Below are 13,267 nucleotides of genomic sequence, written 5' to 3' on the forward strand. Positions count from 1 at the left end.
AGCGGAGGAGTATATAGAATGCACAGCTGGAGCGGAGGGTATATAGAATGCACAGCTGGGGGGGTATATAGAATGCACAGCTGGGGGGGTATATGGAATACACAGCTGTAGAGGTTTGCAGAACTGCGCAGCTGGTGCTGAACACAGCGGTCTCATCTTTATACTCCACTATAGTAGTTCTGTTTCTGCTTCTTTCATAGAACCCCACCCTGTCAATCTAACTGGGGGTCCTATGGTAGTACAGATAATGATAACCAAAGCGAATGAGAACCCTCTGCTGATCCTGCCCCCTCCCCGATGTCTTCACTCCCATTCCCATCCTATCTGAGCCGTACAAGCCCAAAGACTCTCTGGTTCTTTGTCCCGAGGAGTGATTGGGGTATCCAGGGCTGCTTGGCATTCCTCCCTTGGCACGATGCCAGTGCTCCATCGCTGACGTGCTTCATCAGAACTAAACCGAACTGCAGCACAAAGGAGAAAATCCGGGCTTAGGTATTAACATCCCACATTAATTTTTCTAGAAAGACTGTAACGAGATAAGCCTGGAGAGCCAACAAGTGCCAGCGCTATTTAGGGAATATTATTGCTGGCCATTGGCAAGTGGACAGGACTACACATAGGTATTACGTAAGCCTTGTGTTCTCCAGCCCTGGGTCAGAAGGACGCTCCCTCCATGCAGGAGGCAAAGGAATTTTTATCTGTCCTTTGAATTTGTACTGTGGTTGCTGAGTCTTTATGCATATCTGTGGCCAGAAAGACTGCTAGCCCACCCATTCTCTCCGATGGGATCTCCCGCGCTGGATGGGGGTTGGCATTTCAGCCCTCACTCGTGCTGTCTCCTCTTCCACCATCACTGTTAATATGGCAGCCCCTGGGAACCCCAGTCAAGGACCGGGGCCCTGTTTTGATAGGGGCTGTACAAAGAAATAAAAAATCACAAAATGGTGCTGTCTATGTGCCAGCAATGCCCCTTTGCCATGTACATTGGCCAAACCGGACAGTCTCTACGCAAAAGAATAAATGGACACAAATCAGACGTCAAGAATTATAACATTCAAAAACCAGTCGGAGAACACTTCAACCTCCCTGGTCACTCAATTACAGACCTAAAAGTCACAATACTCCAACAAAAAAACTTCAAAAACAGACTCCAAGGAGAAACTGCAGAATTGGAATTAATTTGCAAACTGGACACCATTAAATTAGGCTTGAATAAAGACTGGGAGTAGATGGGTCATTACACAAAGTAAAATTATTCCCCCATGCTAATTCCCCCCCACACACTGTTATTCACACCTTCTTGTCAACTGTTGGAAATGGGCCATCTGGATTAGCACTACAAAAGTTTTTTTCTCCTGCTGATAATAGCCCACCTTAATTGATTAGTCTCGTTATACTGTAGTTGGTATGGCAACACCCATTTTTTCATGTCCTCTGTGTGTATATATATCTTCCTACTGTATTGTCCACTGATGAAGAAGTGGGCTGTAGCCCACAAAAGCTTATGCCCAAATAAATGTGTTAGTTTCTAAGGTGCCACAAGTACTCCTCATTCTTTTTGCTGATACAGACTAACACGGCTGCTACTCTGAAACAATACACATTGTCTGTGCTGTACAGGGCTGACGAGGGGGGGGGGAAGCTGGTACAAATTACTGGGGCCTGGCGGTCCGGAAGGGGGCCCAGGGCCCGGCTCCCATTTCCCCCCCCCTCCCCCGTTGGCCCTATTTAGCCAGTCCGCCCTTGCTGTGGGGCCCGAAAAAAAATTTTCACCGGGGCCCGAACCCGCACTCAGCAACCCTGGTGCTGTAGGATCCATTAACAGTAGCAGAGAGAGGTTTGAGATGGCTCTTCCATGGATTTCAGCCCTGGAGCAGGTGTGGGAGTTAATAGGCTGTGAGAGAACCAATGTCATGTTAAGGGAAATTAGCGGTAAAGGGGGTCAGGGACATGGCTCGCTTGGAATAAAAAGGCCAGTCGTAATGAAATCTTGAAGGAATTAGCTATTAGGTCCAGGTGGGCCACAGATTGCAGGTGGGTAAGAGGAAGGATGGTCACCTGGCTCCGGCACTGGATGAAAATTCAGGAGATCTGAGTTCTAGTCTTGGCCTTGCCACAGGCTTCCTGCGTGACACTGGCCAAGTCAGTCAAGTGAAAAGCAGTCAGGGTATAGGGTGCCTTCGTTCTTGAGCATGTACCTTGGCCTAGTTTTCAGAGCAGCTGCAGCTTCCCTCCGTAAGAGCCGCGGATGCTCAGCACCTCTGGAAACCCAGCCCTAGGTACATTCCCAAATCTGTGGTCACATCTAACGCTTTTACCTTTGTTTCTCTGCACCTTCTATACCAGTGGAAAGGGGGAGACTGATGCCTCACTGCCGCACAGGAGAGATTCACCTTCCAGAGTGGGCATGTGAGGTTGTCACTCCCCACCCTCCCTCCAGTTCTCCACCTGGATTGCAGATTTCCCCACGTCCCAGTGGGGTGGTTTGATGCGAAGTGTATTCTTTCATTTGCAGTGTGTTTTCACTGAACATGTCCGAGTAGCTAGTGATTAGAACAGGCGGCTGAGAAATCAGGATGCCTGGGTTCTATTTTTAGCTCTTCTCCTGCAATCACAGACACCACACTTGACCGTCTTGCATTTGTCCGTGAAACGGGGATAATACTATGTAACCTCCCACTACTGGGGTGTTGGGAGGCTGAATGAATTAATGTTTGAGCTGCCTGGTAAAAGATGCTGGAGAAAAGCAGTTCATGATGAGATTGTAATTGCACTGTGACCAAGGGGTGCGGGAAAGAGACTCCTGCATTATTTCAATCTGCGTTGTTTAATGGAGAGTGGATTTCTTTTGTGAAAGGTCTTTCCCTGCAATTCCTTTAAGTAGGTTCTGCTATAATCGGGTCAAAAGCTGATTGCAAATAATCACCGGAGAGAAAAAAAAATGGAAGGATTTAAGACCAAGCTGTGGCTTTTCATACTATTAATTGAAAACCTCTGGGAGATAATGTGTTCCTTCTCCCATCTGAAACCTGTAAGCCGCTATTAAAGTCCCCCTTTCTGCCCTGCTTTTGAAGGAAGGGTCCCTGATGAGATTAAGGCTGCAGCAGGCACAGAGAACCTTCTTTAATATTCTTCCTTCGGGTGTGAGTTGATTTACAAAAGGGTCAGGAAGTTACGGGCTGGAATGGGAGCAGTTTCAGTGATGGGATGTGCATGGCTGTTCACGGTTAGAGTCTCTCTCTGCTGCAGAGTTGCAGACACAGAGTCCTGCAAACGGGGAGCATTTTAAATTAAAAAATAAACGGAAGCATTTCCTTACACATCATAAGACTAATAATTCCTAGCACTTATCATCCACAGATCTCAAAAGTGCTTTACAAAGGAGGGAGAATGCATCATCCCTGTTTTACAGATGGGGAAACGGAGGCACAGCAAGGTGCAGTGATTTGCACAAGGTCACCCCAGCAATCTAGTGGCAGAGCTGGGACTAGAACGCAGGGGTCAGAGTCCCAGTTTAGTGCATGCACATATTTTGTTCGCACTCTCTCTATCTATCTATACCATCCCCGTAGAGGGCCAGCAGTTATTCCAGTGTAAATGTACTTGTTACCAGTATAGCTTAGTCCCATATGGAAAGGGACTAAGCTCTACCGGTATACACACACTTATACTGGTATAACTACATCCACACTAGGGGTTGTGCTGGTGTGACTGCATCAGTAAAACAGCACACTCCTAACAGACAGTTATGCTGATACAAACAGTGTGTGCAGACCAGGCCTTCAGTTATGATCAGGGCTGGCTCCAGGCACCAGCTTCCCAAGCAGGTGCTTGGGGCAGCCACTTCGGAGAGGGGCGGCACGTCCAGCTGTTCGGTGGCAATTCAGCGGCCGGTCCCTCACTCCTGCTCAGAGCGAAGGACCTCCCGCCGAATTGCCGCCACAGATCACAATCGCGATCGCGGCTTGTTTTGTTTTGTTTTGTTTTTGTCTGGCTGCTTGGGGCGGCCAAACCCTGGAGCTGGCCCTGGCTATGATCCTGCGAGGGAATCAGTGCCCAGTGTTGAGCCCAGCGCAGGGACTGACTGTGTAGGGTGGGGGTGGCTTGTACCTCCCCTGCCCTGGGACGGCTGTTCTGGCCCCTCTGGCAGTGCCTCCTAGCAGCAATACCCGTGGGGCATTGTGCCACCGTAGAATAACTGAGCCATACCCCCTTCTCTCTTCCACCAGAACCCATCCCTGCCGCGGTTAGCAGCATGGAGTCCGCTGCGGTATTACCAGGAGACTTTATCACCATCCTAAAGTGGCCGCAACACACCCAAGAATCCCCCACCCCTTGGAGTCTTTGAATTCCTCCTGCCCTGCTGGGGTTTCCCATCAAATAGCACCAAATTCCTGTTTAAAAACAAACAAGACACATCAGCTTCCTCCTGGCCAGGTGGACTTTGAAGGCTTCCAGATCATATATGAAGTAAGGCCTGTGCAGTGCTCAGCACCTGAACACCTCCTACCCTCGGAGTGGCCAATTTTTGGTGTTAACCTGAAAGCCCCAGCTCCTGGAATCATGGGATTACCCAGGCCTCTCAGCTTTCCTTTAAACAAGAAAGTAAGTTTCTAGCCCTTGTGGTGGCAGAGAAAAGCTTGAAATTGCAGTTTGTACAGGCTTACAAACCAGGAGGCAAAACCCCAAAATAGATTATTTTTTAAAATCTCATGATGTTGTAAGCCAGTCTCATAATTTTTGGGGGGGTTGGTGATTTTTGACTACTTGGCCGTGCTGGTCCCCTGAAAGTTACTGGGAGTAACATCTCACAGGGCTCATTGTTGTCTGGTTTCCAGGGCGGTCATTCTCTTTGTCTTCGGATAATTGAACCTTACAAATGAAACTGAGAGCAGGAAAGTTTCCCCCAGGCACAAACAAACTCATCAGGTACTTACCTAGATCACAAGCTGATATATGTGTCTGATAGTCACCCAGAATGTTCTGCTTCTAACTATTGTTTTCATGGAAAGGGGCATGAGAGGCTGAGTATATCATAAGCAAAACTGGTTCAAAAATACTTTAACAAAGAGTTTCTTCACTGTGAAATGTCCTAGCAGTGAAATCCTGGACCCAGGAGTTGGGTTATGTGGGTTTTGCTCCTGACAGAGCTATCCAGTCACAGATCCTGGAAGATCTTTAGTTATCTACCTCCTATTGAAAGGTGCCTAAAACTTCTGGGCCTTCATTTCTTAGTGCCCATTTTATAGAAGTGGGTTGATAATACTGACCAATCTCGCATGTTGGCTGGGAGGCTCAATTCACTACGGTTTGTAAAGTGCTTTGAGATCCCAGATGAAAAGGGCTAAGATCACACAAAGTATTAGCATGGGGAAAAGCCCGCTCTGGTGACAAGCAGACTGTGCATTCAGAATCCTGTGTCGCTGTGGCCCTGTCAGTCCCAGGATATTCAAGGGACATGACTGGGGAAGGTCTTTTTTCTTTTTTTTTTTTTATTGGACCCACTTCGGAATCCCCGAGTTTTACTGTAAAAGAGAAAAGGCAGCTTACCCTTTCCAAAATACATCGTTAATTTTTTTTAAATCCGAGATGCCCAAGTGTCCCATCCCCATTCCCTGCTCTTCTTTCCTTTCCCCACCCCCCCAAAAAACTAGTCTGGTCATGCACACTTCAGAGTCATTTAGAGTCCCGTGCATCACTGCCTTGATCCTTGTGCAGTCACTGACACCAGGTGTAAAATGCTACCAGACTCGAGTGGCAGTGTCTCTCACATGCACTGTGCGCTGCTCCAATTGCAGACACAAGGTTGAAAGCAACAGCAGGTGATGGGAGCCAGGGTAGGGTGGGGTGGGGGAGTTTTGTGCTGGGCATTGCAGCTGCAAACAATTATGAACTATTCAGGTATGAAATGGAACTTTTTTTTGGAGCAAAAATACCTGTCATCACGCTGAAGCTGCAAGCAGAAAAGAGCTGGTTACTTTACTTCTAAACGTGGCTCTTTCTTGCAGGAGAGAAGCTGCTCAAGTCAGCTGCCCTGCCCCTCCCCCAGCTCCTGACTCCCTCGGGGTTTAACGCTGACCCCAATGTTTGGAATAAAAGACTTCTGTGTAAGGGCCTGATCCAGAGCCTGTTGAAGTAGATGGAACGACTCCCAGGACTCCAGGGGGCTCGTGATCAGGCCCTAAATGAGACAAACTCCATCCAGGTGAAAAGAACAGGAGTACTTGTGGCACCTTAGAGACTAAGCCCACTTCATCAGATGCAGCCATCCAGGTGATTTTCCTTCTAGGCTTTGCACTTTCTTTTAGCCCAGTCTAGAAGGAGCGCTGAATGAGTCTGTGCTGTCTCTGAATTCCTATAGGCAGACTCCTGAGGTGTTGGCTATTACTCCACCTTTATTCAGGCAACCTCTCATTGACTTCAGTAGGATTTCACCCTGGTACGGACAATTTAAACACAGAGTAAACCCCTATGAGCCTTATTCTGCTAGGAGTCCTGTTGCTAATGCATTGAATTGCAGATGGCATTGTTGTCAGGACAGGTTTTCAAAAGGGCCCAGGGGATTTGGGAGCACAGGCCCCTTTGACTGTCAATGAGACCTGTGCTCCTAAGTCTCATAGGTGTAATGAGTCATTCAAATGATTCCCTCCAATGTGCATCAGTTTTCACTCATCCGTATGGAATCTCATCTGCTATGGTGCAGCCCGGTCACCTAGCTCTCGGGTCCCCATGGTCTTCTCTAGTCACCACTAACCTACCTGTGGGTCTTCTGAAAATGTTGTTTACAGCCTTCTCCAGACAATTAATAAATACGCTAACCTCAGACTTGGTATGGAACATTTCACCATGATCAAAATGTATTCCTAGTCTCTGTTTTCTCTGTCAACCCAGGACTGGACTTAAATCTCTCTTAATAAATGCTAGATTAGGAGGGGATGTAACCGTTTCAGATAGCAAGGCATTTTCCGTTAGGGAGGTTGTACTGGAATGCAAATACTGTGACAAAAAAGAGTTCAGAGGTGTGTGTGTCCTTGTCCGAAAGCTCGGGAGCAATGAAAGTTTCCCATTTAGGGTTATACTATGAGAGCTCAGACAGGGCCTTGTGCAGGTGATGAATGGGGTTTATTGCCATATAAAACTAAGTCTATCCCCAACCTCTTGTAGAACACACCATAAGAGAGATCGAAGAAGAAAATGCCATTAAGACCCCTGTCCTGTACGCTGTCATCTCACTATAGCCCAGCAGGTGGCATGCTAAGATTACTGCCAATGAATACGTTTACAACAAGGAGTCTGGTGGCACCTTAAAGACTAACATTTATTTGGGCATAAGCTTTCGTGGGTAAAAACCTCACTTCTTTGGATGAATACATTTATTAGCCTGCCTGCCTTTCTCTACACAGACTGTGGTTGTTTCACCTGCTTATTGTGTCTTGTCCTCAAGGTGCAAACTCTTCAGGACAGGGACTCTCTGTTACTAAGGGCAAGTCTACACTGAAAACGCTGCATTGGCACACTGTAGCAATTTAACTAAGACACTTTAAGCCGATGGGAGGGCTCTCTCCCCTCGGTGTAGTTCATCCACCTCCCCGAAGGGCAGTAGCTGTGTCGATGGGGGAAGCTCTCCCGCTAACACAGCACTGTTTACACAGGAGGTGAGGTCGGTATAACTATATGGATTTTTCACACCCCTGAGCGATGGAGTTATTCCGATATAGGGCTGTAGACCAGACCTAAATACGTGCCCCGTGCCTGTGCACAGAAAGATCCCAGTCACGTTCGTGTCCCAAGCCACCAGTATCATAAAGTTATTCCTAGTCCAATGATTGTGGTTCTGTTGCAACTAACACAAAATATTAAAAGAAAGAATACCCAGGTGACGGGCTGCAGAGCCCAGCTAGCAAAGGGCAGTTGGGTCAGAGGTTTGCACAGATGTTATGGTTGTATATAATTTACAAGCAGTTGTTGGGGCTTATTTTTCAGTTTTCCTATCCCAACCCCCTCCCCTCCCGCCTTCCATATTTAAAGCAACCCCTCCAGACACTGTATATAATGAATAAAATATATAGCTGTTTATTTATGTAATTGCTGACTCCCAGAAAGCGCCGGCTATAAAGCACCAAGTGCAACGTGTGTATATTCAGTCCAAGTCCAGCTACAGCATCTGCTCTGAATCTATCCAGCATAAACACATGAGGCAAAGATTACATAACAGACCTGCTGTCTCTCTCTCTCTCTCACGCACATCAAGGTAGTCTCTGCACATTCATGAGTCAGTGTGATCAAAAAAAGTGATCTTCAAGTTTAAAAAAATAAAGGGATGAGAAGCCTCTTCTGGCAGAAGAGTCAGAGTCCCATGCAAAGTGAACAATAGAAGCCAGAGTGATGGATGAGGCCCAGTGCAAAGAGACACTTTAACCATCGTTTTTGTGACTTGTTCCACGTGGTTGATTGTCTGTTTCTGCACGGGCTTGAATCGTGGCGTGGTTCTTTGTATCCAACCTGAAACTTGCAAGCAGGTTTTCAGCAAGGGAGTCGGTCATCAGAACCCATTACAACCTTGCCCCGAAGGGCTTCCACCAGGGAAGTGTCAACGTTGCGTATTGTACTGCCCACTCAGACTGAACTTCACCCATGTGCAGTGGGCCGGCACAAAGCATATGCACCACTTCAGTCCCATACCAGTGGGCTTAGGCTAGGAGAGATCAGGTAGAGGACATGGAAGGACAAGTCAGATGTAAGCAATGCCTATGCCTAGTGCTAGCCCTCTGCCCAGGGGGTATGTTTCACCCTGAGGGGCACAAACCTCTTGGAGAACTTAAGGCCAAATCATGGCCCCATGAAAGTCAGTGGCAGAATTCCCAAAGATTTCTATGGGATCACGATTTCGGTCTAGTTCATGGTTACAGGGCACCTCAGAATGTAACAATCAGATTCTGAATGTGAGAGTATATTGCTTCTAAATGGAAACATTCATTCAAAGCTGCAGGAGACTCTATTTGGGCATCTTGGTGTCCCAGCTGGGAGGCATTGTGGTCATTACAATCACCGAAGAGGAGACTGGTCTCTGTCCCACTAAGCTGTCTCAGTGGATCCTGGTCCATCATGAATAGAAACATCGTCCAAAACTACAAGACAGCTACTGACCAGCTGTAGGGGTCAGTGCAGTCCAGTAGTGATGTCCTCAGGTGGATTGCTGAAGTCTCAGGCTGGAGACGTGCAGGGGTAAATTAAGGCAGGATTCTTGGATCCCGTCCCCCCCGACCAAAAGGGGACCAGATGCAGCAGTGAGTCAGAGCAACAGGCTGATTGCTGCCAGCAGCCTGATGAGGAGGGAAAAACAGATGAGTCCATGTGGGAGCTGGTAAGGACAATCTGTCTGGGGGAGGCAGAGCCTCTCTAGAGGGCCCACTGGGTCTGAAAGCACCCCTGGTTAGCAAAATAGATTGGGCGGTGACACAGCAAACCGGGGTCTTCTACATGTGACATGGGATTGACCCACATTGGGGTTTGTTCTGCTCCTGATAAATTGAATCTTCATTCATTCTTTACAGATCAGAGCTCTTGCACTCGTGAGGACTTGCCTGTGGTTCGAGAGGGCAATCCGCCAGTCCTGGTGCAGTCATGGACAAGACGGGTGGGTAGTCGTGGGACAGGAGTTCTGCAAGCCAAGGTGGGGTGCTACCTGGGGCCCCACAAGAACTGGACCCTTCTTAGGATGGGTGCTATAGAAACTCCCACAGGGCAAGCCTAGAGTGGACGCGTTTCCCTGTGCCTCCGGGTGCTCTCCCTCCCTGCTTCCCCCAGGGGACACGGGTGCTAACTACAAGGTGGGGGGAGGGCACAGGTCGAGCACAACTTTCCCTTTCCCAAAAGGGCCCAGGGGAGGCAGTTGCTGAGTGGGGTCCACCCAGATCCCAGATCAGAGGGCTGCGGAGGGGGAGCCGCTCCCTCCCACAGGTCCCAGCTGAAGTGGGTGTGCCTCCCACCACCCCCAGGATGGGGCCCCTCACTAGGACAAGGAGCCCCCCCAGCACAGGGGTCCACCCCTCCCACCCCCAGGATGGGGCCCCTCGCTAGGACAAGGTGCCCCCCCCAGCACTGGGGTCCTCCCCAGGATGGCCCCCCCCAGCACAAGGGTCCTCCCCTCCTACCCCCAGGATGGGGCCCCTCGCTAGGACAAGGAGCCCCCCCCAGCACAGGGGTCCTCCCCAGGATGGAGCCCCTCACTAGGACAAGGTGCCCCCCCCAGCACAGGGGTCCTCCCCTCCCACCCCACCCCACCCCCAGGATGGGGCCCCTCGCTAGGACAAGGTCCCCCCCAGCACAAGGGTCCTCCCCTCCTACCCCCAGGATGGGGCCCCTCGCGAGGACAAGGGCCCCCCCAGGCCGGCGCCCCCTCTCTGCTCTCAGGCCGGGGGCTGCCCCGGCGGCCCCTGCAGGCTCCTCTTGAAGGGGGACTCGGGCGGCTCCGGCCGGCCGCGGCGCAGCTTGCCCGCCGCCCAGGGCACGCAGCCGCCCAGCGCCGAGGCCAGCAGGGCGGACGGCCGCGCCTTGCGGGAGCGCCGCAGGCTCTTCTTGAGGCGCTGCCCGTGGGCCGCCAGGTAGATCTGGGCCTGGCCGGCGCCGCTGCCCAGGCGGGCCAGGCTCTCAGCGCGCCCGGCCATGCACAGCTCGGCCTGCACGAAGACGCGGTGCAGCTGCTGCACCCGGTGCTCCAGCTCCAGCACCAGCCGCCGCCGGCCCTCCACCTCCAGCAGCCGCCGCCGGGCTTCGGCCAGCTCCAGCGCCCGCACGGCCCCGGGCAGCGCCGAGCCGCCCGCCGCCTCCTCCGCCCGCCGCCGGGGCTTGCCCGCTCCGCCGCTGCCGGCCAGCTCCGGGTCTCCGCCGGGCGGGGGCGCCGCGCTGCCGCCGGGCATCGGGGGCTCCGCTGCTCCCCGGGGATGGGATGGGATGGGGGAGTCCCTGCTGCCGAGCCCCGGTCTCTCCCCCACCCCTGCGGCTGCTCGCTTCGGCGGGGACCCCCCGGCCCCGAGCGCTGCTGTGCGAGGAAGCTCCCGCCGCTCTGGCACCGGCGCCGGGCGCCTGCTGCCCTTATAAGGGGACGGGGCTGGCACGGAGCGGAGAGATGCTTCCCTGAGCCAGTCACTGGAGCCGCAGCGCCATCACTCAGGCGGCAGGTGTATCAGCACCCCCTCCCCGCCGCTCCCATCCTCCGCCAGGTGCCTTCCCCTCGCTCGCACCCCCAGCCCCTGTTCCACCAGCTTCCCTTCTTCTCCCAGCCCCCCTGGCTCTTAGGAGTAAACTCCGTGTGAAGGAAGGAATTTACAAACTGGGTTCAGAAAATAAATAGATACGTTCCTGGGAGGGGGGAATAGGTCCATCAGTGGCTATGAGCCAAGATGCTCAGGGAGGCAACCCTATGCTCAGAATGGCCTTAAACTGCTGATTGTCAGAAGCTGGGGCTGGACAACAGGGGATGGATCCCTTGATAACTGCCCTGTTCTGTTTGTTCCGGCTGAAGCATCTGGTACTGGTCACTGTCGGAAGACAGGGTACTGGGCTGGGTGGACCCTTGGTCTGACCCAGTATGGCCGTTCTTATGTGTGTATGAATTCTGAGCACAAACACCGCTCAAGCAGCCCTCGCTATGCTCCCCAACACCTCAGCCACACACACCCCACACCCTGCCCCAGACACACAGACTCTATGCAGGCAGACACCCCTTCCCCAAACACACACCCCTACCCAAGCATACATACCCCCTCCACAAGCTTCCCTTCCATAAATATCTATGTATCCATTCACATCCCTTCCCCAGACATCCCCCTACCCATTCCCCAAACCCACACTCCCCTCAAATGCATAGACACTCTCCCCCGACACACACACTCTCCTCACACACTCACACTGTTGTATTCTCTTCTGTTCAGGCCATGCCCATCACCTTGGCATCTGAGGGCACTAGCCTTTCCCCAAACACTCCTTTTTTCCCAAAAAAGCACACAGCTCTGCTTGACATTGAATACTCTGCCCTAAGTAAAGACTTTGTGTTCCTGGAATGGTGATGGTTATTGTCGTGGGTATCATCAGTAAATAGACTGAAGGGAAGTGAGGTAGGCAGGGAGCTGACTAGAGACTATCTCGCGAGGCACCTAGAGACAGGGCGACGAGTTGTATGGGCCCGTGGTGCCTGTGCTCCACCAATATGAGAGCACAGGGGCCTGCCTCCACAAAGTTCGGGGCCGGGTCTCCCCCCCCACAGTGCCGCCTGCCGTTCCCAGGAAATTTAAAAGAGCCTGGTCCCCTGCCACCACCACCAGCAGCACAATGGGGCTAAGGTGGCTTCCTGTCCCCCTGTTCTGCTTCCGGAAGCTGCCAGAAGCCACTGGCACGTCCCTGGGAGGGCAGTGTCTCCACGCGCTGCCCCAGCCCCAAGCGCCGACTCTGTGAACTGCACCCAAGGGGAGCTGTGGGGGCAGTGCCTGCAGGCAGTGGCACGTGGAGACCCCTCCGGCCACCTGCCTAGGAGCTGCTGCCAGAGGGGGGTTCGGATCGCTTTTGGGAGCCACCCGAGGTAAGTGCTGCACCCCTCAGCCTCTCCCTCACCCCAATCCCCTGCCCCAGCCCAGAGCCTGCCCCCCAACTTCCTCCCTGCACCTGCTCCTGCCCCCCAACCACCTGCCCCCCAACCCAATGCCCCAGCCCAGAGCCCGCACCCACACTCCCTCCCAGAGCCCTCCTCCCACACTCAAACTCCCTCCCAGGTCCTTCGGTGGGAGGGAGCGGGCGGGACTTGGACCCGTTCTGGGCACCACCAAAAATTATACAAACCAGCGGCCCTTGCCTAGAGACATCTGATATGCCTTCAGATGTCAGAAGATTAATATATACAGCTTAAAATCATCTCTATTTACCAGCCTAGCCACAAGAAGAATTCCTTACATTTGTCAGTGTTTTTGGTGCTTTTATTCTACAAACCTCCTCCATTCTTCTCCCCTCGTGAGATTCTTGGGTGCGGTAGGGCCTCGAAGGGGTTAATAGAATAGGAATTTCTTTCCTGGACTTAGAGCCTGTCAGTGAGACAGTTAAAGAAGATTGTGGGGCTGATGGTTTTTTTTCTCTGTGGTTTGCAGAATTCAGGTGTCTGAGCGTCTTGCCCTGCTACCGGAAAGAACAAATGAAGAGTCTGCCACAGGCCCGTAGCTTCAGGCATCCTCAGTCACAGTGTTTGAGTTTGGAAGGTGGCGAGAAGTTGATCCCTTTG

At 51.9% G+C, this 13,267-nt stretch overlaps 1 protein-coding gene across 1 annotated transcript; it reads right to left on the reverse strand.

Moving 5' to 3' along the window:
* Positions 1 to 10,390: 10,390 nt before the first annotated feature.
* Positions 10,391 to 11,052, reverse strand: TRNP1 (TMF1 regulated nuclear protein 1). The gene has a single exon (XM_054012133.1). It carries the CDS (start codon positions 10,917 to 10,919, stop codon positions 10,410 to 10,412), a length of 510 nt encoding a protein of 169 aa, XP_053868108.1. The 5' UTR covers positions 10,920 to 11,052; the 3' UTR covers positions 10,391 to 10,409.
* Positions 11,053 to 13,267: the final 2,215 nt, after the last annotated feature.

Source organism: Malaclemys terrapin, chromosome 22, assembly GCF_027887155.1.
Source record: "Malaclemys terrapin pileata isolate rMalTer1 chromosome 22, rMalTer1.hap1, whole genome shotgun sequence".
Classification (NCBI taxonomy): domain Eukaryota; kingdom Metazoa; phylum Chordata; order Testudines; family Emydidae; genus Malaclemys; species Malaclemys terrapin.

What these genes read in the sequence shown, in the direction of transcription:
- TRNP1 (XM_054012133.1), bottom strand. Translation starts at nt 10,919, where the DNA reads ATGCCCGGCGGCAGCGCGGCGCCCCCGCCCGGCGGAGACCCGGAGCTG.